At 37.5% G+C, this 27,400-nt stretch overlaps 2 protein-coding genes across 6 annotated transcripts; one reads left to right on the forward strand and one right to left on the reverse strand.

Moving 5' to 3' along the window:
* Positions 1-1,685: 1,685 nt before the first annotated feature.
* On the forward strand, positions 1,686-19,398 carry LOC111866832 (39S ribosomal protein L43, mitochondrial; the record flags this gene model as incomplete). 4 transcript variants are annotated; one of them, XM_033752429.1, is given in 3 exon segments in its annotated part: positions 1,686-1,888; positions 5,745-5,864; positions 19,290-19,398. In XM_033752429.1, coding segments are annotated over 2 exon segments (317 nt in total), but the record flags the coding sequence as incomplete, so codon positions are not given.
* LOC111866831 (E3 ubiquitin-protein ligase RMND5A) lies at positions 10,042-27,025 on the reverse strand. 2 transcript variants are annotated; one of them, XM_023856129.2, is made up of 9 exons: positions 26,805-27,025; positions 26,494-26,639; positions 22,328-22,465; positions 19,481-19,618; positions 18,711-18,843; positions 15,007-15,172; positions 14,409-14,511; positions 12,258-12,412; positions 10,042-11,019 (listed from the first exon to the last, which is right to left on the reverse strand). In XM_023856129.2, the coding sequence occupies exons 1-9, from the start codon at positions 26,938-26,940 to the stop codon at positions 10,956-10,958; spliced, it is 1,179 nt and encodes a 392-aa protein (XP_023711897.1). In that variant the 5' UTR covers positions 26,941-27,025; the 3' UTR covers positions 10,042-10,955. The 2 variants fall into 2 exon arrangements, with proteins under 2 accessions (XP_023711897.1, XP_023711896.1); XM_023856128.2 differs by having other exon boundaries at positions 26,494-26,630; positions 26,805-27,021.
* Positions 27,026-27,400: the final 375 nt, after the last annotated feature.

Consider the following 27,400-nt stretch of genomic DNA (forward strand, 5'->3'; position numbering starts at 1 on the left):
TGCGGAATGAACCAATCTGGAATGCGAATTCGATTTGCAGAAAACGAAGAAATCCAAATAATTATTTATAATTAATATATAATTTATTATTGATGATACATATATAATTCTTTTTTATATATGATATAAATTCCATCCTAAGTGTAACAATTTATTGTAGGTCTTTCGTTTTGCCTTCTTCTACACTACATGTTTCGGCCGCAAACGGCCATCATCAGGTGTATACACTCATGTAGCTGTTACACTGCACCCAGTTTAAAATTTAAAAACACACAGGTCTTCCCAGTTGGCTAACAGGATCTACTTCACTGCTATTTGTCTGATTTGTACATCATCTTTGTCACCCACACACATCAAATTTGACATTCATGAAATGGCACTTTTAAAATCTTCAGTTCCAATTTAGAAAACTCCTTTAGAATTTTTTCAAATTTTAAATTTAAAATTAAAAGTCTCAGGGTTATTTAAAATTTGAAAAAATTTTAAAGGAATTTTTCTAAATTAGAACTGAAGTTTTTTAAAGTGCCAGTTCATGAATGTCAAAATTGACGTGTGTGGGTGACAAAGATGATGTACGAATCAGACAAATAGCAGCAAAGTAGATCCTGTTAGCCAATTGGGAAGACCTGTGTGTTTTTAAATTTTAAACTGGGTGCAGTGTAACAGCTACATGAGTGTATACACCTGATGATGGCCGTTTGCGGCCGAAACATGTAGTGTAGAAGAAGGCAAAACGAAAGACCTACAATAAATTGTTACACTTAGGACGGAATTTATATCATATATAGTGTAACAAGATGCTTAAATATAATATTATAATTCTGTTTTACTAAAAAGCCGTCTAGAGACATTTGATTTTGCCGACGCTTCAAAATTTGGTGAAAATGCGACACAGCATTATCATTAAATAAATTTGTAGCATGCATAGCCACTGCCTTATTAGGGTGATGCTTCTCAATGTACGATGCAACAGTTTCCCATGCTTTCAGCATTTCTCTTATTTCGCCAGAAGACTGTTGCTTTGCTGTTACCTCCTCCTCCTCTGACAAACTCCCCTCCACAACTTCTTGCTGTGAAACACAATGCAACTCCAAATCGTGCATATCGTTGATGTAGACCGATTGTACGTGCATGCTAGATCAGCCACTCTCACACCTCTCATTCTCTCTCAGTGATTTTACGTTTCATTTCTACGGTTATTTTTATTCTCTTATGGCTGTCTTTTTGCGGCTTTTTCTTTGGGGACATTTTTGCAAGGGTTATTAAACTTTGCACACAAAAAAATCACAAATAATATGTCTGAACACAAGTTTGGAAAAATGTGTGATCACAAGCGACACTAAGATGCTAGCGGAACGAGTGCCAAACACAGATTGATGTAGCAGGCGCACAATCCGGGACTTCCCCTCTCGTCACTCGTGCGAAACGTTGCTCGTGAAGTGAGTCATTTTTTTTACAATATTTTTGCTCGTTATGCAAATTACTCATGAGAGGTGCTTGTTAAGCGAGGTTCCAATGTACTCTGGATATCTTTGATATTCATGGTGTCACAGGGATAGTTTTCACAGCCCTGGTATGGTTTGGTAAGTAGAATAAGTTTGGTTTCAGGACTACAGTTTACATGGTGGTGCTAGGACATATGAAGAGTTTGCCATGTGCACATAAGCGGTTAATTTCTCTTCCAGTGAATGGGGAGAGGCACTACGTGAACTGCCACAACCATTCCCGAGATGAGATTATCAAATGGGTGAATTTACTCTGCACACAGTCAGGAAATCAAATAATCAGAATGAGAAAGCTGTGGCACACAGACTGCCCCTCGATTCAAGGTCCATGGAGTCCCTTTGTGAACAGGGATCCTCAGCTTAACCTTGTAGAGTTTCCTAACGTAAGTTGCATACTTCCATGAGCCTTAGTTGTAGACCAAATTCTGAACATGAAACTAAGGTGAGAGTTCTATCTTTGGGAATGTAACGCTGCACTGACTGTTGAAAGTCAACTTGCTTGGCCTCTTCTTTGACCCTGAATATAGAAGTGACATGTTCAGCCAGAACAGTGATTGGATTTCAGCGGACTACATGGCATTGTATCTCAAAAGCTGAATCTCTTCATAACCACTGCTCTGAGAACATGAAATCCTACATAGTGGAAATAAGGGGTTGCCGTACTGTAGATTGTTCCACCAAATTAGTTTGATGGTTTTGTGGTTGTGTATTTGAGATTTGAGAGCATTTCAGATCTTGTTTAAACTTTCATGATAAGTACAACTGGCACATAGAGAAGCAGGGAGGAATTGAGTTTCTTTTTGAATATAGACTCCATTCTTTTTCCTTTCTGTTGAATTTCAGACATGGCAGTATTTAAATGAGGATGATGAATCTGTGTCATTGTTAGTATCATGGACTATATAGCAGCAGAAGGCAGGATAATTTGTGAATAATGAATTAGAAAGGATTTGGAAGTGGTCATGACCTAATCAAGATAATATTCCAGCCAGCATTTTCCTGAGAAAGGCCGTGAAGTCCTCAATCTGGCTAGCTGGTGTCCTATCTGAGGCATGAACCAGTCACTTCCCAAATAAAAGTTTAGAGCTTTGCTGCTGCACCAGCCTGCTAATTTCCTTTCTAAGCAAGGATAGGTGTATTGTATTATAGTCATTTTGAGAGCCACCAGCACAACATTTAATTGTTAAACCAATATTATGATCTATATGTAATAATACAAATGCCGTCGTGAATGCAACAATTTATTTGGTTGTAGTTCTTTGTCTTTTCTTCCTCTACGCTACATGTTTCGGCCATAACTGGCCATCATCAGGTGTATTTTTCACTACGTAGCTGTCACACTGCACACAGTCCAAAATCTAAAACAGCAGCCTGTCAGTTTAGTTTAAAATCTCGCCAACATACGCTCGTCAGTTTGATTTTAGAATTGCAATTTAAAATTTTTAAAATTCAAAATTTAAAGTTTTAAGACAAAGATAAAGAACTACAACCAAATAAATTGTTGCATTCTCGACGGCATTTGTATTATTACATATAGAAGTGTATAGTGCAACAGGATGCTTAAATATAATACAGTATTATGATGTTTGATGTTTGGTTTATACATTTCACTACATGTTTCAGTCAGCAGAGATCATCATCAGGTGGTCTATGAAAACATATCTGTCATCAGTGAATTATCTATTAAAACAGGCTAAAGAAATTAAGAGATAATTCAGTGATGCCATGTATTTGTGTACTACCTGATGATGATCTTTGCGGATCAAAACGTGTAGTGGAATGTAAATAAAGTGAATATCATATGTTCTTATATCAGTTTTAGTCATTTGTTGTGTTCATGACTTTCAAAATATACCTTTACTACACAATGCACAACAGGACACAAAAAATAAAGATTATTGTTTTATGTTTATATTTGTTTCCTCCTCCTTATCATCTCGGCTACTGGGCTTTATGAATAGAAATGAATCGCCAAACCATATCATGGCGTATAGACCCATTGCTAAGCGGTGACTGTAAACAGCAGCTGTTGCTAGGTTAATGCCTGCGACATACACGCAATGAAAGCAGAACTGCGTTTTCTATGTGGTTTGTGCTGAGATGTTATAACTGGGAGGTTTGGAGCTTAATGAGTAATCTGAAACCAATGTGGAGGCAGGGTTGAATACCTCCACCGTGACCCTGTGAGTTGCAGGAGGTGACAAAAAGGGAAGTCTCAAATCTGAGACAGTAAAATATGGTCGTGAGTCCCAAGGAACTCAGACCTGAGAAAGACTGTGCTGGCAAGGGCCAGCAGCACATACAAGAGAGAGACCCGTCCTCTCATCAGAGAGGGCGCCCCATAAAAACAAGACAGTAACTGTCAAACGGTAATAAATTTCTGGTCATGAGCCAGATGAGGCTCAACACCAAGGCTCAGTTGAGTTCTGCAGGGGAGGCTGTGAAGAGAGGACCTGAGTGCAAGGAGCTGAAGAATCTCCACTGTTAGAAGCAATTGCCAGGGAACAGCTGGTGAAGACATGTCAGGCTACAAAGGCTTAGCAAATGCTATGGTAATTTGTGAATTGTGAAGATTATCAGTGATGCTGTAATTGCTTGTAGTTCCGAGTTGTGTGCATAAGTGGTCAGTAAATCTATTCACCATTCCAAACCCCATGACAGTATATTCTGGTCCCTAGGTTTGTACATTCTGTATCTGATGTGTAATTTTTGTGTATGAGGCCTAGCTGTGTCTTTTGTTGAAGCTGTTCCTGTGTTTGGTGTACATTTCAGTCGCCATCTTCAGAATGACAAGTGGAAGGAGGATGTGGGCCAATATATAGGACTTATGGTAGAAAAAAAGGGGTTTCAGCATGGTGCTTTCCATTGGGAAGGAGCCATGGCATAATATGTTTTTCCCATTCGGAGTAAGATTGGGGATGTGAAAATGGTATTTTCCATAGGAAAGTCCTGTGGTTATGAAGAAAGTCTGAAGAAAAGGAAGTGACACCAGACTTTATTTATTTTGAATTTGTCCACAGTGCTGAAGTTATGGTGATATTTGACTATTTTAATGGCTTCCCTGAAGATAAAGGGATGGTAATTGTGGGCGTTTGCTACGGCTTCATTTCTATCAAATCTGATGCCATATTTGGTCTTGGCAGTATGTTTGTTTATTGTTGGTTTTGTAGCCTGGTGTCTCTGGTTGTGTGCTTATATCATAGTGGAGGTGTGACGTTGCATTTGACTTATGGTCACTGTCACAAGTCTAGGGGATCTTGTAATTGCTGAATTTTTGTGTTGGGGGTTGCTTGTTCTTGATCAGTCTTGTGACAGACTGTCATTTTCTTTAGTGATTTGTGAATACTGCGGATCCCTTTTCTTGAGTAGTGCAACAGTGTGGTCTGTTGCTCCCTGAATGTAAGGGATAAGGCTTGTGGCCTCTTATCAACTTTTCTCGATATTTTTGTTTTCCTCATCCTCCGATGACATCCTTGTGGGAGTAACCAGCTGGTCTCTGAGCCACTGTTTACTCTGTCAAACTGCATTTTGTGTGACTCTCTTTATTTCTGAATTATTATATCACATCAGAAATATTAGATACAAACCAAAAAAGGAAAAAGAATATGCTTTAGCAGAATTCAGCAATAACTGGAACTAGTTTTAACTAAGTATTAGAACAAGGAACTCCTATGTTCTTTCACTCTTGAAGCACTGAAATGGTAGGAATAATGGTAACCAGCTTGATTTGCACTTTGAAGGTGCTCAGTTTGAATCTTGGCCAGGACACTGGCAGTCCTGAGTAAGGTGGTTCATGGTTATAAAGGGTTAATCAAAACCACCCAGCGCGACTGTTAAAATGTTTTTTCCTACTTTCCTTTTTAATCTTTCATCCTTGACATGTTTCGGTTTTAGAGACCATCTTCAGAAGGATATATCAATCAATCCTCCTGATGATGGTCTCTAAACATGACAGACCAGGATGAACCAAATCACATGGTTCATGGTATTTCTTAATTCTTCCACGCAAATGCCAGGATGGTATCTTGATTAGGCCCTGCCTTTTTCCATTAAAATCCTTTCCACTTCATCATACCATTCAACTCTGTATAGTCTGTGTATAATAATATGGTAAAATAAACCACAGAAACTGCAAGTGCTGAAGATTCTCCTCTAAAACAACTTTGTTGAGATATTTATATTTATTCCAGATTATCATGCCTTTAGGAAAGTAAATGTCATTTAATTGTTATTTTACAGGAGAACCTCTCTCGCCCAGTTTACCTACCAAAAACAGCTACAGAACAGTTGAAGGAGATATTTGAGAAGCAACGGAGAAGTATGTCATCACTGGATGCGAAACAAGCAGAATGATGGAAGGTACTTGAATTGTGGTAGAAAGTTGATGAATGTTTTTGTTTTTCATTATCATCAGTACAAAGCCAGTAATGGCATGATAAATCCAAACTTGTTAGTTTTTAATTTGTTTCATTCTGGTCCATCACACTAATAATATGAAAAAGTTAAGTATTTCTGTCCAGTGTGACTGGTTAAGATTTGTTCCTATTTCAATTATTCATGCCCTTACAAGATGGTCTCTGAAGACCAAAACATGTAAGGGCATGAATAATTGAAATAAGAAAAAAATCTTAACCATTCACACTGGACGGAAATGTTTAACTTGTTCTTATTAGTTTTGTTGTTAAAACATGACCTTATATTTTATTTTTGGTCTGCTTGCTTGCTAACTTTTCCATTTACCTTTCCTTTCATTTCTTTGGATATGTTTAATTTTTTTTTTTTTTAATTTAAATGGAAACTTGATGGAATTAAAAATTTTATGGTTAATTAACTCCAGTTTGCATTTTTGAATGAACTGGAATATACACACAAAACTTGTGGGAAGGATGTGAAGTATCTTCAGGCATTGCCTGGATATGGGGGGGAAAACCTTGTATCTCCCATGGAGAGAGGAAGGTTAATGGGCTGGACAAATAAAGGGAATGGGAAAAGAATATGGGAGGAAGGCTGGAAGGAGACAAAGGTATGAATAGTACAGAAGAATGGAAGAATGGGGGTGAGGGAAGTTTCAACATGAAAGAGAGGGCAAAAGAAGGGGGAGAGGAATGACATGACAGACAAGTAAAATGCATGTGAAAGCAATAAAGGAGAAAGGGTGACAGGAGATAATGAGAGGGGTAAAGAAAAGGAAGAAAAAGCGATTTTCTTTGTCATCTGAAAAGACACAGACATGAAATTTTAGGCACCCTGGTGACCTGGCATTCACTTGTGCGGCCTGCCTGTTATTCAGCCATTAGCGCTTATGTGTCTCTTTTCGAATGAAATTTTCAATACTTCTCTGCCATGTACTGGCAAAACCACCAAGATACATTGCCTCTAAAATACAGAAACTTTCAAGTTCGTTATTTAATGATGCTCTCAGTATGGTGACTGTATAGTGCCATATGATTAATGTATGTGAAGCAGTTGGTGGAATGAGAAAAAACAGGGAAAACTGAAGTGCTTAGAGAAAATCTGCTTCAGGGACACTTTATCTGCCACATGACCTGACCAGGGATTGAACCTGGGTTGCCATGGTGAGAAGCTGGAGACTAACTGCCTGAACTATGGCACAGGCTCCAAAATATGTGAGACAAAGATGGTTACCAACATGACGTTTGTTAAGTCAATGAAACGGTATACTGAAGGCATGCCTGCATTAACCACAGCAATTCTTGGACCTGGGTTGCATAGAAGGAAAGAAGTCCAGGTTAACCATGAACCACCCTCTATCAATTATGAAATGAAGCCCTCAAGTGAATAAGGGTACATTAAAATTAGAGTTCTGTTTTGCCTTATATACAAATTAAAATTACAATTAAACTATGAAATATGACTTATGGAAGTATAGTAATATAACTGTCTTTAGTACATTATAATCTGCTCATCTGCTAATCTATTTCAGCCTATTTATATTGTCGCGTCTTTCCTAGGCAACACGGCAAGAAATTGTGTGGGTCTCAAATTTGGATGAATACGTTTATTGGACAATCACTCTTTACACTCACAAATACAATTATTCACACTTATAACATCTTTGGATGTTTCCTCTTCAATGTTATACACTCTCGCACCGCTAAACTTGGTAAAGTGTCTTCTGCTCTGCTCAGAGCTCAACTGTCCTTAGCTCTCATGAAATACGAACTAACTGTCCTCTTGTCAGATGAGAACTGTTATATCCTGCACTCGGGTTGAACAGGGAACACCTTGTCAAAGAGTTCTTTTGCCCGCTGCTATAGAACGAATCTCTTATTGCCACAGGAATACGTGTTTATTGTTTCAAACAATTCGTTACGAAAAACGGTGGAAACCCCATTGTTAGACTTTCATCTCCGGGACAACGATTTCCTAGGCACTGTTGCCTAGGAATTGCTAGCTGTTGACGAGTGATGGACAACTTATCGTCCTGCCTTTCTGGCAGCACATCACAGTATATTTATGGTTTATTCAACAATGCTGTTAATACTTCAGACTATATAGCAACAAGTGATAGGATGATTGGTGCATAATGAATTAGAAAGGATGTAGAAGGATCCAGTTGTGGAATAGTTGAGGTACTGTCCAGGCATTTGCTTGCAGAGACAGAGGAAACCCATGAAAACCTGAGGATAGCTGTTATTAGGACTGGGATCTGAACCAGCCACCTCTAGAATACGAGTCAGAAGCACTACTTCTTGAGCCAGCTTGCTTAGTTTCAGCCTAGTTTAGGCCATCCTTAGGGGCATTGTTCATAACTATAGTGATCTACTGGGTTACATGGTATAACTTATTACAGTATTTAAGATTTACATATGGACTGAAACATAGGTCAACACTGGAGTATTGTAACCCTGTGTTGTATTAAACTGTACTTAGCAAGCACATCTGTTTTTCATATCATAGATGCAGATTCTGATTAAAATTTCTAACATAATAAAGGCTTACAATCTTCATCATTAATCGTATGTTTTAATTCATATGAACTTTTTAAGTACTTAAAAATAATATGTAACTCTAATTTACTAAAGATATGAATGGCATTCCTGAAGATAGCATGTATAGGTCATAACATGCTGAATACAGTGCACCAAAGGGTGTTCTATTAATATGCTTTGTATGAGGTGTGTTTGATGGGTTTCATTCTAATTTTAACTGGGGTAACCATAATTTCCAGATGTTTTAATGTTTCTATGAATACAAGTGTCTTCAGAGTCTTTCATTGTTATTTCAGTGACATGAGACTGGTTCTTGATTGTTCACAAACAGTGTGAGACGGACATCCTGTAGTGATATCAGGCATCATAGCATGCAAAAAATAGATGGCTTCATAATTATTACAAAAATAGTTGTTGAACTTTTTGTACATATTTCATGAGAGATGGCAAGTAATGTAATAAAACTGATTACATGTGAATCTAGCTCAGATATTTTGATGAACTTTTCCCTTCAATTCCATGGTTCATTAATGGTTTGCAAAATTCTGATGGCAGGTTTGTGTTGTTATAATCAGAACGAGGTGAAACTCGGCCTTTATTGAAAACTGAACCCCTGTAGTCAGGCAGTACTGAGAATCTACTAATGTTGGTCCTGTGTTTTAGAAGAATTTTATTTTCTTGTAGTATGTTCCAACTGAATGATTGTACAGCCACACTAACATTTTTGAAGAGGGAAATGATCACTGATCACTGAACATTGTGTTTTAAGGTACAGATCAGGTCAAGTTTCTGGAAGGAGAGAGGGCACAACATACTATGAAGAAACTCTTTAGGAAAAGTAATTCTCATTCTCTTCCAAGAAAGGGATTCATGGAATCTGGGGAGCTGCTGTGTATCTGCCATGTTACAAAATATCATTAAATAATTAGTTGCATTAAAGCAGTGTAAAATCTTTCATGTTTCATTTTTAACATAAAAACTGCATATGTACAATGCTTCTGAACCTGTATGTGAATTGAGCAGTTTTGTTATACTGTTTCATGAAGCAGCTGTTAAGAACTGGTTGCAAAAAAGGATAGATGAAGTAGGAACAAGGAAAAAATTTCATATGCAGTGAATGGCATATCCCTAAACATCATAAAAGATAAAGTTTGAAGGGACTGGATAAGATGGTAGGAGGGTCAAAGTTCAAGATTCACATGTTCAAATATCTAAAAAGATGTGAGTCACTATGGGTATTATAATGTTATACTTTGGCTACTGGCATTTTTTAAAACAGTGGCAGATTTCTTCATTCCATTTCATTTCATACTGAAAAAAAATGTTTCACATAAAATATCTAAACCTAAGTAGATCTAGGTCAGGTACTGGGTTTTGAGGAAATTAGTAAAGTTTGGTTTAAGCAGGGTAATATTAATCTCGTGTATTTCGTTGTAATCCATTTGGTAGTTTTGGAGATGAAACAGATGGAAGGATTGTTGGATGGACACAAACACCACTTCTTCCATCACGCATCCATCTTATGCATGTCACACAAATAACACAGGGAGTCACAGTTCCTTTTATAACTCAATTACTCTTCATTCTGAAAAATAACTTCTCCTTATGGAAACTTTATTACTATATATTTACATTTAAGTCAAAGGGAAAAAGGTATAAAAATTAGACAAATTTGTGATAAGACAGGAAAAGACTGAGAATCCATTAACATAAACACAAACTCATTAGATGCAAAGTGAGACTATGAACCTGTGAAAGCACACTAAGCAAAAAATGAAATTATGTCAAATTTTCACACATACAAACACAATGAGATCGTAGTTGATATGGGATCACAAAAATGAAATTCCTAAGAAGCATTCAAAATGAGAAGAGTGAAATGAAAAATAAAGACAGGCAGGCTTAAGTTCTAGAAAGGAAATTTTACATGTAGTGAGAATGCAGTGATATGCCAGTTGTAGATGGGATAGAAAGATGGTCCACGTCACAGTGATGATATTTAGAAGACTAGTATTAAGATAGACAGGAACATAAAACTAGAAATGATAATGAGAAGAAAGGATGAACGTCAGAGCCGAGAAAAAAGTATATGGGAAAATATTAGAAAAGCCTTTACATTCAGTTAATTCACTTTATGAAAATTCTGATGAATGTGGAATTCTCACAAGCTGTATTCTGGTAACTAAGGTGTTTGAATGCCTGATAGGAATCATAAATGTGCAGACATACCACTTAATCATACATTCCTTTGAACAAGCATTCTACCTCACTGTTTACATGATACACATCAGAACAGAACAAATTCAAGTGCAAGGAATCTGTTATCTTTCCATGTGTGTATTTGTTTGTTTACAATCAGTGCACTGTAAGTACTGTAGATGGCACATTCCACTCATACTGTTAAGGTAATCAATTCTACATAATATGTCCACCACAAATGTAAATGAAGTACAAGAAGACACTAAGACACCTACTGGCAGGGAAGTAGAATGGGCAGTCAGAAGAATATATGCCTAGCATCTGATGGATTCTGTTCAACTGGACAGTATGGGCACTTCAATCTGAAACAGATAACACACATTAATAGTCATTTGCCCATGACAACCCAGTAACTGTTATTGCTACAAATTCAGTCTTTATCACTAAATGAATGTTACTCTTTACTTTTATAGGATTGAAGGGTTATAATTCCCCCTTTCACGTGGCATTCAATAAGCAGACTGCGTGTCTAATCTCTTGATTCTGTCAAGGATATCAGTTGCTTATTAGCCAATTCTTGTGAAGCTAGGTATGAACAATCAGACTATACTGGGTGGGTCTCAAAGACATTTTACATCCATCACACCTTCAAGGATTGGATGAACTGCCATAAAACCAATACATGATTTTCCTATATAAAACCTCACGTTTTCACAGGACCTTAATGCAGTGGAGCCTTCTCAGATGATTAGCTGTGTCACTATACATTGATATTCATCATCAATATGACAGATCTTTTAAGAAGTCTTTTTATTGCACTGTCATGTTTCTCATTTAACTATTACTGTTCTTTCAAAGCACCTTACCATATTTTTAAATGTTTAGCTCTCAAAATTTTCCAGTAGAATACCTCTGGAGTGTGATTTATGCAAAGATGTCTGGAAATATTACATTTCTCTTGAAAGACTGTCTATAAAAATTAAAACTTTTATCTAAAATTGGGTAGGCCTGATAGGATTGAACAAAACATGGGGTTCCCCCCCCCCAACTCCATTACGTTTCATTAATTTTTCAACAAAGAAAAACAAATCTGAGATCCATAAAGAAGTCTTTTAATTTCAGATCTTACACCACATGTCATCAATATGTTTCTCTGGTGATGCACAGTGTACTTTCCTGCTGTATATGCACAGCTACAAGGTCATACTGCACGTAATGTAACATGAAACATATCAGACAATGATTCCTGCCAAATGACATATACTCCAGCTCTCTTTCGATTTTATAACTGCTGTCATTTCTATTATTAGATGATGGTGACTACACTTTACAGATTGTTTTGTCTTTCAGTCTTGAACTACAGGAATATTAATTGTTACTTTAATTTTTAAACAGAAGAGTTTAGGGTTTGTCAATTATGTGATAAAGTACTGTATAATTACAGACTTACCCATTCATTATATACCCTTTAACATTCCCTACATCACACTCATGATATCAGAATATGATATGGTTTACAATGTACACTCTGAATTGAGAATTACTCCCCCTCAATCCAAAGTCCAACCAACTACTTAACGCAGAACGACACAGAACTCACTTGTTGCCATTACTAAGTTTATTGAGGGCATCACGTGAAATCACATGTCCACAGATAAGTCTCATAGGAGGATTCGACTCGGTGCTCTGCTGTCTCAGTATAGGACATGCAAACATAGAGTGGTACCGACTGTCCTGCCCCAGGTCTATTTCAATCTGCAACAAAGTACACAGCACCAAATGATTAAAGGAAGGCACTTTGCTGCAGTCATCAAATGTACATCATTTTTTCCTAGGTGAAGGTTAGTGGACTTGTTTAGAACATTTGTGGTTTGTGTGGACTGCAGTTACTGACTGAATTATATATATATAACATTTTAACATGGATTTGCCATTAGAAGCCACAAAATGTCAGAAAGTAATTGTTTAATTTTGTGCACTCCTTCAGAAACACATTCCTTGCAGCTACAAGATTGCTGCATTCAATCAAAAGTTTCCTTCAGCCATCACAATCTCTTGCATGGTTCAATGTCTGTTACAAAGAGTAAACACTGACTCCTGATAACTGGCATTTTGATACATTTGCAACTGTTAAATTCTTGCATTTGAACCATTTCTGTTAATCTGTTAGATGTGATAAAGGTTACATGAATATTGAATTTCTTACTACTAATTTCTGCACTGATTGATGAATGTCTGGATGGTTTAAAAGAGTAAGGAAAAAGATAATGAAGCCAGTTTAAATAAACACAATAAGGGTAGTTCAAGTATAGGGACAATATGTAATTAATCTATGTGCAAACAGTACAATGCAAAAATCTGTCTTGGAAGTGTTCATTCTAATTAATCATTTTCTAGATGAGAAGGAAATAAAATGGGAGAATTGCATAGGACTCTGCACTGACAGCCTAAAATGTGATTCTAAAATGAAAAAGTGAGGCGATTTGAGAAAGCTGTTTTTTGACCCATACTTGCACGTGTGCATGCATGGACGCAGTCCAGATAAGGGGAGATGGGGTGGATTCCATGAAATCTTTGCCAAGCTGAGGTGTCACATGAAGTTAAAAAAAACTGTAGCATAAATTATGAACTTGTTTAAAAATAGAAACAACAGAACTCTAACACTTGGTTCTGAAATATTTTATGATGATGGTTATTTGCAAATTATAGAAATGTAAAGATAATTGGGGGGAACAAGTGTTCTATTCATTGGCTCTGTCAACAACAGATTTATGTTTATAATAAATGTTTGTCAAAAGACAGTGAGTTGGTCTAGAAGTAAACACAGCGAAAACTAAGTATATGTTACTGTCTCGTCACCAAAATGCAGGTCATAATCATGACATAAAAATAGGAAACAGATGTTTTCAAAATATGGCACAGTTCAGATATTTGGGGACAACGATAACAGATCAAAACCTGATTCAGGATGTTATTAAGAGGCAACTGAGCTCGAGTAATGCTTGCTACCATTCAGTCCAGAACCTTTTGTCTTCTCATCTGTTGGCCAAAAACAAAAAGTAGAATATACAAAACTATAATTTTGCCTGTGGTTCTGTATGGGTGTGAAACTTGGTATCTGACATTAAGGGAGGAACATAGACTGAGGGTGTTTGAGAACAGGGTGTTGAGAATATTTGGACCAAAGAGAGATGAAGTTACAGGAGGTTGGAGAAAACTGCATAATGAGGAGCTTCATAACTTGTACTCTTCTCCAAGTATAATTAGAATGATCAAGTCAAGGAGGATGAGGTGGGCAGGTCATGTAGCACGAATGGGGGAGTCGAGGAATGTGTATAGGATATTGGTGGGAAAGCCAGAAGGAAAGAGACCACAGGGAAGACCAAGGCGTAGGTGGGTGGACAATATTAGGATGGGATATGGATTGGATAGATCTGGCTCAGGATAGGAACCAGTGGAGGGCTCTTGTGAACACGGTAATGAACCTTCGGGTCCGATAAAATGCTGGGAAATTTTTGAGTAGCTGCACAATAGGCAGCTCCTCCAGAAGGGCTCAGCTCCATGAGTAAGTAAGTAAAGACAGTGATGCAAAATAATGATGAATGTATTTATTGTAATTTTGTAACTTCAACACTGATTCTACGAAGTTATTTTACATTCAGGTGTATATACGAATTGGTTGGTTGGTCAGTGACAAAATACTATTTCATCATCAGTATATGCAGTAACCAAGATAACAAATGCTCCTTACTGGTAGTTCATCCTTTCCATTCCAGATTCCTGTTACCTGTCGCTGCTGCATCACTTGTTTGATATTTAAGAGGGCTGGTAATGCTGTACAACCTGCATTTATACTGCAATAGCAAATACTACAATTAGATTTACTGCACCCACATCAAGACCTTATATACAAAAGCTAAAGGCAAAAGGGTAACTTTGTTCCTGTGGCTTAACACATTGCAATAAACACATGTATGGCATGTAGAGATTAAGATCCAGATGTTACAGAAGTTTGCACTAGATGAAGATTACTTGTCAGCTTCAACCTCCAGCCACTTTACTGCCAAGGAGACTCCTGTCTCAAAAAAGGCGAGGGTTAGTTATAAAACATGCTGGTGGTAGCCAAGGTTTCATACCATGTACACATTTGTTTCATGTCTTACAGAAGTATATAAACCTATCATAGAGATACAAATTTAAAAATTATGGAATGTAGGAATTAACTTTACAGTGCATTTTGAATAAACAAAATCATGTAAATATATTAATAACTATAACAGTGGTTTAATATAGTCCATCTTTAAAGCTGACATGGAAGTGTGTAAATAGGAATAAATGTCATAGCTCACCAGACAGACAGGGGGCTATCCACACTCAGACCCAACAGCGAACAGGCATCACGGGTAAACACATCATAGATCTCAACCCATAGGTTTGGATCCAAAAGGTGACTGTAGGGGGAGGAATTTATTCCATGTGGCAGGTATAGGAACATTCCCATAAGATTCTGAATCTCTGCAAAATAACATTATCTAGTAAATGAATAATCAATCAGCATAAAACTGTATTGGCGTAAGATGATAAGACTGGACAAGGAATAGTATAATACACTGCATTCAATACACAGTGAAATCATCAGAAGTATCTAGACCATCAGTCAAAACAACATACAAACTAGTACCACATATTGACACTTGTGGGTTATTAATTATTATTTCCTTAGATCCTGAATGCATAGTTGGGCAGCCCAGGATATGGCTTATCTAGTGTCACATAGCACTCAGGCAGTTTGACTCTTATACTGAACAAACATGCAGGCTTTCAGTCTACGTTCCGTCTGCAGTGTCTCAGTGTGTACCTCTGAATGCATAATTTTGTGGGTCAGAACATTCCCTTCTTGTCACATCATAACATACAAATTTGAATTCCATACTCATGACTCTGCAAAGTCTCTGTGTACAGTAGCAACACTTCACTGTGTACCTCTCTGAACATACAGTCATGTGGGTCAGAATATTACTTATTTCTCATCAATCATGATGTGTGGATGTTTGAATCCCATACTGCATGAATGTGCAGATTTGTATCTACAGAAGCAGTGCTTAAGTACATATCTCTAAGCACACAGCCGTGTGAGTCAGAACATCACATCTCACCATGTTACAGAAACCAAATGTTTGAATTCATATTGCATGAACTTGCAAACCTTTGTGTACAATTAAGTTTTTATTATCTGTCAAGACTGCACTAGATGGTGAGAAACAGAAAAATAAAATGGAGATGGAAAAGGAGTAAAAAAACAATGATGAAAAATATGGTGAGAAGAAAATGACAAAAAGGCAGAGGAGGAGGAGGTGGTGGTGGTGAAGGATGAAGATGCAGTATAAGAAAACAGATTCTTTTATATGTATACTCCTATTGTTCACAACATAGTGTCCTAAAATGCAGTCATTCCTGATTATCTGGGCCTGAGAGGGTTACAAAAAACAAACCAGAGATAATGTTTCTTTATTAGAATAATCCAGTTACTGTTGATACATTCATATACAGCACATGTAACCAAATATCTAACTCTCTGGCCACTGTATGACTAGAATTGAGCAAACTCATATACTCCCAATATACACCCACTAACAGTCATTAAATAGGTGTTCTGCTGTTCATGCTAGCGTTTAAAAGAAAGTCCATCTTTATAACAAAAAGCAGCCATTGGACCCTGACTGAAGCTAATTATATCTAGCCTACCCTAAATTCATTTTAATAGTATCATTTCCTTATATCTTGAGTTCACAGGTCAACTAAAACTACTAGTTCTCAACCATTTCTGATTCACAAACCAGTAAATGGCAGTGGGTCTTCCAAGGGCCAATACCATGTATCCTAGGTCAGGTAATGTGGGATCTGTGGTGAAGAAAGTGGCGCTAGGGTGGGTTTTGTCTAAGTACTTCAGTTTCCCCTGCCAGTTCTCATTCCACCAACTGCACCACATTCATTAATCATCCTATCGACACTACATAGTCTCAATACTGACAGCATTATTAAATAACAAATTTAAAGGAAGGATGTTTTACATTGTACAGCAGAAATGAAGTCTACAAATGTACTTCTTACTAGCATGCCCAAAGATGGTTATTTACAGCACAGCTGTTAATGTCTTTATAAATAATGCCTTTAAAAACCCTGCGAATGGTGTATTTTTCTTATTTTCATTCTATCATTAAGTATGGAATAGTCCTCTGGGGCAATTTGACTAATAATTCTATAGTTTTTAAATTACAAAAGAAAGTAATAAGGATCATATTGGGAGTGGGACCCAGAGACTCATGTAGAAGCCTTTTTAAGAAATTAAATATTTTACCATTGTCATGTGAATACATTTATTCTTCAATGTTGTTTGTGATAGATAATCAAAATAATTTCTGTTCAGGTTCAGAGGTTCATGGCCTGAACACTAGAATCAAAACTCAAATTTATATTCCAACTTCAAATCTTTATGTTTTCCAGAAGGGCACTATGTTTACTGGTATTAGGTTATTTAATAGATTGCCAAAGACCATTGAAAGTCTTAGAAAGGACAGAATCAGTTTCAAAAATAATTTATTTTCATATCTCATGAATAACTCATTTTATACAGTTTANAATATTTTACCATTGTCATGTGAATACATTTATTCTTCAATGTTGTTTGTGATAGATAATCAAAATAATTTCTGTTCAGGTTCAGAGGTTCATGGCCTGAACACTAGAATCAAAACTCAAATTTATATTCCAACTTCAAATCTTTATGTTTTCCAGAAGGGCACTATGTTTACTGGTATTAGGTTATTTAATAGATTGCCAAAGACCATTGAAAGTCTTAGAAAGGACAGAATCAGTTTCAAAAATAATTTATTTTCATATCTCATGAATAACTCATTTTATACAGTTTATGAATTTTTGGAGCATACAGTAAATAATTAGTTACAGTGTTTGTTTAGCTTTGTATTGTCTTTCTGCTTCGTTTATTTGTCTTATGCTTGTGACCAGTTTCATGTCCATTGTATTTTTGACTTGTGAAGTGTGAAATGTATGTATGTATAGTNTCAAAACTCAAATTTATATTCCAACTTCAAATCTTTATGTTTTCCAGAAGGGCACTATGTTTACTGGTATTAGGTTATTTAATAGATTGCCAAAGACCATTGAAAGTCTTAGAAAGGACAGAATCAGTTTCAAAAATAATTTATTTTCATATCTCATGAATAACTCATTTTATACAGTTTATGAATTTTTGGAGCATACAGTAAATAATTAGTTACAGTGTTTGTTTAGCTTTGTATTGTCTTTCTGCTTCGTTTATTTGTCTTATGCTTGTGACCAGTTTCATGTCCATTGTATTTTTGACTTGTGAAGTGTGAAATGTATGTATGTATAGTATTAAAATCAAAAAGATATCATAATCACTGATATATACACTGGTCATTCACAATTTAAAATTAGGTATAGCAGCATAAGGAATAATACTCAAAATAATATGCAGTGTTTAAGTTGGTACATAACAAAAATTAAAATATAACTGCCTTACCTAGCAAGACCAAGGCATAAAACAACACAAATTATTTAGTTGCTAAAAGAAAATTAACAATAAAAATTACTACCTGTAAAATAACTCTTCCCACTGTGGGTGGTGGTAGTTATAGCAGTTTTAGTTTTAGATGGAATACATGAAGGGGAGACCCAGGCATAGAAGGGAAGATAATATTAACACAGATCTCAAGGAAATAAGGTAAATATGCTGTTTGACTGTGAACTTAATTCATTTGGCTCTGACAAGCTCTTGTGAACGTCGTAGTGAACCTTCAGGTTCTGTAAAGTTGTGGAATTTCTTGAATAGCTGAGATTATTAACTTTTGAAGAAGGACTCTCCTTCCTGGATTTGTTAATTGTAAGAAGAACAAGCAGACCTATCAATACATGAACTACCAGTGGGAAACATAGCAAGGCAAAACTGCATATTGAGATCATGCCACACTCAACTGCATAATTGTTTTCGTGAACATGGAATATCAATTACCTTTCTCATGTTTATTAATGAACTGCTGGAAATGGGTGCGTGCATAATGGATTGCCTCAGCTTGGCCGGCTTGTCCTCGTTGTATTAAGTCAATGAACTGCAGACGATGCAACTTAAATTCTAATGACGAGTTCTGTGAAATGAATATGTGTATGACACATTGTATAAAATATACATATATCTGTTTTATATTTATGATGGCTGTACAGCAGTAACTTAAGGTTATTCTGAAATTTGGAACAAACTGCAATTTCATATTAGTACCCCTGGTCCCCAGCCTATTTTGCCCAGGAGACTTGTCTTTTGGAGAATTTAATACATCATTTGGATAGAATAACAAATAAGAGAATACTGATAGAGACTGCAGTATAAACTGCAAGGAAGCTGACACCCAGGAAGACTTCAGGAAAAGTGGAATAATTATGTGATGTAAGGACAGCATAATTGCTGTAAACATAGGTACCCAGCAGCCTAATACAATGGTAATGCTCGAGCCCCATATTTTGAAGATTCTGGATTTGATTCTTGGCTGGGACACAGGCTATCCTGACAGGTCTTTTGTTTCCTGCGTTCCTCCAGGCAAATGCTGGGATACTACCTTCACCAGGCAACATCTGCTCTTTTCCAATTGATTATTCACCAATGACCTACTATCTGACACTACAGTCTGGAGATACTGACAGTGTCATAAGAGAAACAACAACGTGGAAAGTGCAGAAGACATTATGAATGGTATGTTGTACAATGGCTGTAGAAATAAATCTGTATACTTGTGTGTCCAGACTCTCTCGATGTGACTGAGCCCACTCCAGAGCTGGGCCTAGATCTCTCTGCTTCAGTGAGTCAAGGATTCTGTTGAGTTCTGAGAAAGGTTCCTTACCACCATCTTCCATTTTTAAACCAGCCTCCTGCATAAAACATGAATTTAATTAACATTACAAGTAAATATTCTATGGTATTCTAATGTAATCTAGAAGGCAGATGACAAAGGAAACAGCACCAAATATAGTTATGGGTCAACATCAATAGTGGTCAAACATTTCACTAGAATGAAATTTAAAATTACAATTGCTTTGCCATAATGAGGTCATATTCCAATGTCAGAAAAATTCTTTTAAAGGAGTTTTTAAACATTAACACACACAATCATTGCCGGTACTCCCTCGGTTTACGTGACCAAAAGTGTTGCTTACAATTCCTGATAAACTCTGCCAGTATTCAGTATAAATATGTACATTACAATGGTCAAACTGGAGACAAATTTCAATCTACCTTCAAATTTGATTTATTATGCTCCAGTAGTGGAAGAGTTTGCTGAAATGTCGTGAAATAAGACCTCGAGGCGTATTCTTGCGACATCACTTTATTACTCAATGACACAACTACAGTTCAGCATAACTATAACACAGAATGTTGAACAAGTCATTTCACAGTCGGTCCTTTCGTGTTAACAACTCACTAGAATGTAGAACTGTCAAATTCCAAGTCCAAGTCGCATTGCGACTGACAATCAGTCAGTCAATAAATCTTGGTGTTGAGCCCCACTAGGGCTCATGACCAGATATTTATTACTGTTTGGCATTTACGGTCTTGTTTTTGTGGGGCGCCCTCTCTGATGAGGACGGGTCTGCCTTTTGTAAATGCTGCTGGCCCTTGCCAGTGCAGTCATTCTCGGGTCTTGAGTCCATTGGTACTCGCGACAATATTTTACTGTCTCAGATTTGAGACTTCCCTTTTCGTTGCCTCCTACGACTCGCAGGGTCACGGTGGAGGTATTCGACCCCGTCTCCACACACCCGTCTTGCTGTCAAACTCCCACTCAGTGTATCTTCTTATATAATCTAGTCGGACCTACAGAAAACATATCACTGTCCATATTGTTTGAGGCTTTGCCTAGCACTGGCTGTTTACTCAGCCGTTGCTAGGCAGCGAGGGGTTTCTAGCTTACAACTGGCTAGCACACAATCCACTGTGGGTGCTTCCTTTAGTCACATATTGTTGTAGACCTTACACAGCAATGACTGTTTACTCACTGCTGCTAAGCAATGGTACCTGAGCTGTCACTGTAATATTTCCGGGGTAACATCGTTAGGCAAATAACACGCAACAACTAGTAGAGCAAACACTATGCAGTCATGGATCATAAGTAGAGGAATTAAAGGGGAAAGAAGTCTCAGTTCCTAACAAAAGGTGTACATAAACACAAATACTGATAACATCTTCCTTCCAAAGTCCTTAAAATTAGTATAATACTTTTAAAAAAAGTCATTCAGTTCCAGCTGAAGCTTATCTGGATCCTCTTCTGATCAGAGAAGAAGCCAGCCAGCTGCAGAATTTCATTTCCTACTTCCTGAAAATCTGTGACAGGATTTTTCACCTTTGTTAAGGTGCAGCTGCACTACATCACTTGTTTGCTTTGTCGTGTACAAAAAATGCACATGTTTCCCTTTTCTTTAACTTGTTTCCAAAACAGAAGTTACTTTCCTCGCAAACCATCTATCACTGTGTATTACTCAAGGCAGTAGTTCCCTGAAGAATTACTTTTTGAAATAGTATGTGCATATAGCAGACAAAGGCTTTAAAGTCATATTTACAAGTTAGATGTGAGAACATTCAGTCTTTGTTTTTCAACCCCAAAAACATCAGTCTTTCTTTCTGTAAGCCCCATGTCACTTCAGGACTTTACTTAAAGGTCTCTACTATATAAAATTTGTTGCAGAAATTATGTGACCTGTTTTAAGGTACTATCAGAATATCCTTGGAGGGGCTGAGAACTTCCAGGCGAAGGTTTGAAGCTGCAAAACTTCTCCTACATCTCTGTCAATATAGAAAATAAAATAATAGCCCCTGAAGAGTTTAAGCGGCCAAAAAATAATTCCGTAAAGAAAATACAGCCTGTCTCTGAGTTTATTTCATAAAGCATCCTTATCTGCATGGGTTATATCGCAATGAAAACCAGGATGAATATGAATAATGAAATGGAACAGATGAGAATGGTACTAATCCTGAATTTGCCAGAAGTGAAGAAAACCGTGAAAAACATGGCTATGTTAGCTTGAACATGTACATAGTGGAGGCAGGGGATTGTGTTATTTAATGACGCTTTCAGTGTCAAGATTATAGTGCTGGACAATAGGATCACTGATGGATTATGAACTGGAAAAGCTATGGGAGGAAGCAACCTCAGCCTGAGATACTAGAGAAACTGAGAAAGCAATGAAAATCCTGGCATGATTTGAACTGAGTGCCTCCTAAATACAAGTCTATAGCATCACTTCTAAACCAACCTATTCAGGAGGCTGAGGAGACAAAAAAATAAATGCAATCAGAAATTTGATTGGGGAACCTCTTGGAAGACAAAAGTGTTACTGCCGATAACCTGGCAAAGATTTCAACTATGAATCTTATGAAATCAAATCTCAGAATCCTACTATTACACCAACCTGCTTGGTCTGTGAGAAGGAAGGATAATATTAAAATCAATCTTGGGGACTTAATTTATAATTATCTTATTATTATTATAAATTCAGACATATCTGTTTATAACCCAACATAATGGTTGTCATAGTTGTATTAACCATGTGTCCCACAGTAACGAGCACAAGAAGTTGCATTACCTGAGCCAGTTCATCTGCTATATCCAGCATTCCTTGTCTATAAAAGTGCTGACATATCACTTGGTTTAACAGTTGCACTTTGTCTGATCCAGAAAAAACATCTTCCCGACTCGTTGAGGCAAAATCTGCTACAAAAGACTGTAAAGGGAAAAATCAACTGCATTGCCACATAACAGGATTTGAGCAAAATAACCTGGGCTGTATATATTATTATAAAACTGCTTTGCTTCTATCTAAATCAAGACATGGCTAAAATATTACACTCCACACATGATATACTATGCCACATCCCAACCTTCTTACATTTCTCTTTCCTCCTGCAGCCTATGCAACTTATTTGCCCCCCACACAGCAGTTTAGGAATAAGACAAGACAGTAATGGAAACTTCTCCTGGTTCATGGAGCTAATGAAAATGATAAATCATGATTTACTTAAGTTATCAGAAGGGTCAAAGCTTCACTTAAAAGAACAGGGACTGCTGCCAACCAGATGAAAGTGTTCAGTGTGTAATAAAAGTTGTGAAATACACAGTTTGCATTCTTTTCATTAAAGTTGGTTTAGTTGAATTTTTTTTATATAAAAGTAGTTCATCTTACCAATAAATATTAATGGTTAAAATCGTATGTGACTGGGTGCTTTCATCTCTTACACTTCTCTTCCCCTCCATGCTCCTCATACTTCATTCTCAGTACAGTCTGTTTACCATACTTCAAATATCAGATCATGTCTGAACTTCAGGAGACTTTGTATCCAATCAGACATGCTTGGTTCTTCAATACCATATCAATGTAGCAATTGATATCACTGGGGCTGGGAATGCAATTATAGGTAGTGTACTGAGGATGATGTGGAAGACACAGTGGACAGTAACTGTTCTCCATTCCATCAATTTCCCCAAATACGAGGTTTGGAACTTTAATAGTGGCAACTATTTATTTACAGCTGATACAAAATAGATGCATGTTTCAAAGTTTTACTGTCCTTCAATGTCACTAGCATTGTGTACAACCCGTTGCCAGTGATGTGTAAGTCATAGGATACTTTTAGCAGCGTCTATTGTGTTGATAGTTCAAATGGCGCGGTCTACTGCCTGAAGAATCTCTGGAACAGTTCTGAAGCAAATGCCACAAAGTGGTTCCTTCATCTTAGGAATCAAGTCAAAGTCACAAGGGCTTAAGTCTGGGGAGTATGGTGGATGGTACAGCACTTCCCAGCCCCATCGATCGAACAAATCAGCCACAGCTTGCGCTGCATGCAGCCGAGCATTGTCCTGCAAAATGATGGGTGGGTTCTGCAGAAAGTGTCGCCGCTTCTTTAAGCTGGTCGCAGGTTGTGTTCCAAAAATGAAAAGTAATACTGCGCAATGACAATCTGCTGTCAGGGAATGGTATGCACTAGGATAACACCATCACAGTCATACATGAGAATCACCATAATTTTCACACTGCTGGGGTTCTGACGAACTTCTGATTTTCGTGGTGACCCGTAATGACACCATTCGTTCAACTGGCGTTTCATTTGTGCCTTGTACGATTTGGCCCATGTCTCATCCAGCGTAATGATAGGCGTAAGAAAGCCTCTCCTTCATGCTCATAGCACTCCAAGTGGTTACAAGCAGCGTCGTATCATAGCCATTTCTGCATTTCCGTCAAATCATGTGGAACCCATCGTGATGCAATTTTTCTCCTGCCCAGGCGTTCCTTCAGAATGTGAAGCACAGTTGTATGCGCTAATCCTGTCTCTCGGGCCAGCTCACAAATCGTATGGCGTCGATCACTCTCCAGTAATGCAGAAAGAGCATACATTTCTTGTTCACTGACACTAGGACGACCTGGCCAGCGCATGTCTGCCACATTTTGGCGTCCGTCATTGAAGGCTTTTACCCACCTTGCCAATGTTCTGTAAGGCAATGCAGATTCCCTGCAAGCCTCTTGAACACCTTAATGACAATGTCGTGCTGTACAGCCTCTGGCACATTCAATCTTTATCCAACTCCATTGTTCCTGTTTCAAAAACATTGTGACAACACTACATTAGACCGCCAGCTAACACGAGGTTCTGTTCTTCTTGTCACTGCGCATGCGCGTGATGTGAGAAGGGAGAGTCCATTTGAGGTAAGGTAGGTATGTAACTAATGTGTGGTATAGGCGACATTATTTGGTTCCGTTGCATGGCATCTCTACAGCAGTGTTGCCACTATTAAAGTTCCAACCCTCGTATGTTTTCTGATAACTGTACAGCAGGTGTTGACAGCTGTCATGTCCACCTTGTCTGGAATTCCATAAAGTATCAGAAGTGTATGGCCTTACATGAAAAGCCACAGAGGGCTACACCAAAATATTAAATATGATTTATGCAGATGCTTGGAAGTGTTGGCAAACAATGAGAAGCTCTTGTTTACACCAGTGTAAGGAATATTGACATCATCAAACAATGTATTTGGTGGCATAATGTTAGAGCTTAAACTTTTATACTAACCCCAAATCTAACCAAATACACTAAACTCTCCAATATCCAGCATGTATGGGAAATAGGGTGTTACAAGAATCTACTGGCTGCATGTGGAAAGCACATGCTTTGGAGAAACCCAGTACGGAGTGAAAACACATTTTTACTTTAGTTCTTGTGTTTGAGTCTTTCTAGGTGACAACGGATTCAGGGATGAAAGATTTCAGGTACATGTGTTATAATCAGGTCACAGATTCAATTAACCTCTACTGTAATGGCACCTGCATGAAGGAGAATAACATGTACTGCTGTTAGTGGCAGCTGAAAGAATACTGTGTGGTAGTTAACATAGGCACACTGCAAATTTAGTTTTGAATAACTTTATGAGAATGGTAATTTTTCTTTGAAATTTCTGCCAGTTGGATCAAAATTCTAGATGCGGGTAACTGGGAGTTTACTGTACTAGCATCAGTTGTGAAATTTCATGAAGTGACATTTTCTGGGAATACTTATCCATCACTTGATCCTCTGATAAACACAGTCTGTCCAACATGATGCTTTATGTCCAAACTGCCTTGCTCCAATGGTTAAAAAAGAAAAAAGGGCAGAGCTATCCCTGTAACAGGCCATGGAAGCCTATAGGGTTGTGAGATGTCGAGGCTCCCATATTTTATAGTCACTTGGCTCACAGATGGCAGTGAGGTTGACCATTTGAAATTAATGTTTAAGTGCCTCATCATTCAGCCAGTATGGAAGAAGAGCTTAATACATGTAGGATTTGAGGTTCTCACAGCAGTGGTTATGACAAGTTCTATCTTCTGGTATACAATGCCATATAGTCTGCTGGACCAACATTGTGGAGCAGCATGTCACCTCCACTTTCGGGTTGAAGAATAAGCGAAGCAAGGAACCAGCATGAAGCAAGTAGCAAACAGAGACTATATGGTGTTATATCTCAGAAGACAGGACTATTCAATTTAATACTTATTCCTCCAGATTTAGTACCACAGTACTACTACAACAGCTCTGTCATTATGATGACTAGGGCACCATCTGGACAACTGGGGTTTGATTTCTAGCAGGGGAAACAATTTTCTTCCTTGCCACTGTGTCCAAAGCAGCCGAGGTGTGATGCTGACCATTCATCTTCATCTAGCATCAAGGTTAAGAACAGATGGAGCAATGCCTCCACTCCCTCATCGTATGTTTTCATGGTGTGATGCTTAACTAAGCACATGGATAATTAGCTTTTAGTACATGCTATGGAGAGATATATAAGAAGCAAGAAAGTAAAGCTCCACACTGCATACTGTAACTTGCTTTTTGAATGGTAAACATCATTTTCTAGGATCTACACCACTGGCCTGTGTATCCTCCCATCCTCCTATAGACCATCTGATAAATGTTTAAACATATTTCTAGAAACTGTTTTTTAACATGTGTATGGGCTAGAAATGTCATCTAATGCACCTTCATTAAGCATCACAGATCTGTTGTAAACCAACAGGATCAATGTGCACTGGACATGAGATACTCGTGAAGCAATTCCATTTATGGGTTATTTTATTCGTAATGGTCATGGTACGTACTGAGTGACTGAGAGGCCCTTTTGTTATTTATGTGTATTACGTACGAGAGATCCACAAATTGATGTGTAACACATAATGCTGGCAAACTCCACATTTGGTATTAACTTAAATCAAATGAAAACACCTACCCTATCAATAGCTTTTCCTACTTTGGACACTGTGCTGTGTAGATCTCGGTGTTCTGAAGCTATTCTATGTACTGTTTCTCGGATCTTGTTCATTGTTTGTCGTAGTATCACTACCTGAGCAGCCGTCAATTCCTGATCTGGTGGAACTGAGAAAAATTAGCATATTGTGGTATTACTGAGCATTTCTTTTTTCGGAAAGAACAGTGTTATTCAATTGAAATTTAATATAATATAAGTCATGAAATATTAACTTGACCTTACATGACATACCTATTTACGAGCTGTCATTTAGGTGAACAGAAGTAACTTACCGATATCTAATTCATTCTTTAGTGACTCTATGTTTCTCGCTAGATCTTGTAGTACTCTGTCTGCGTGTTCATTAACGCCACTGAATTTTGATAACACTTTATCAATTTCTCTTTCAACTCCACTAATGGATTCCATCTTGGTTGTTTTGTGTGTTTTCTGCAAGATCAGCCAAAAACAAAACAACACAGACGTGCAAAACAAAGGCTTAGCTCGAACATGCAATCGATCTTTCCCGACAGTTCCTTGTACCGTGTGTCGGGTCTACCATCTATCAGGTGATTGCGTAAACGCTGAGACTATTTACATTAACGCTTACTAGAGAGCGCTCAAGTTACTATTGCTATATTTTAATCTATCCGAGAGTTTGCGTCTGTTAATTCTAATGTCACGCCTCAGGGTACACAAGCTATGGAAATAAATTACACGTTGCAATTTACAGATTTTCAAGCAACTAAATAGCTCTCTCGTGGCAGAAGAACATTAATATCACAGCCCGCCATTGGACGGAATTCTAAGCCAGTTCCATCCACGGATCGGTTCCATATTTCATATTTTCTGTCTTAAAATAACCTTCCTTTCAGAGATTAATTCGCTA

The sequence above is a fragment of the Cryptotermes secundus genome, unplaced genomic scaffold (assembly GCF_002891405.2).
Source record: "Cryptotermes secundus unplaced genomic scaffold, Csec_1.0 scaffold533, whole genome shotgun sequence".
Lineage (NCBI taxonomy): Eukaryota > Metazoa > Arthropoda > Insecta > Blattodea > Kalotermitidae > Cryptotermes > Cryptotermes secundus.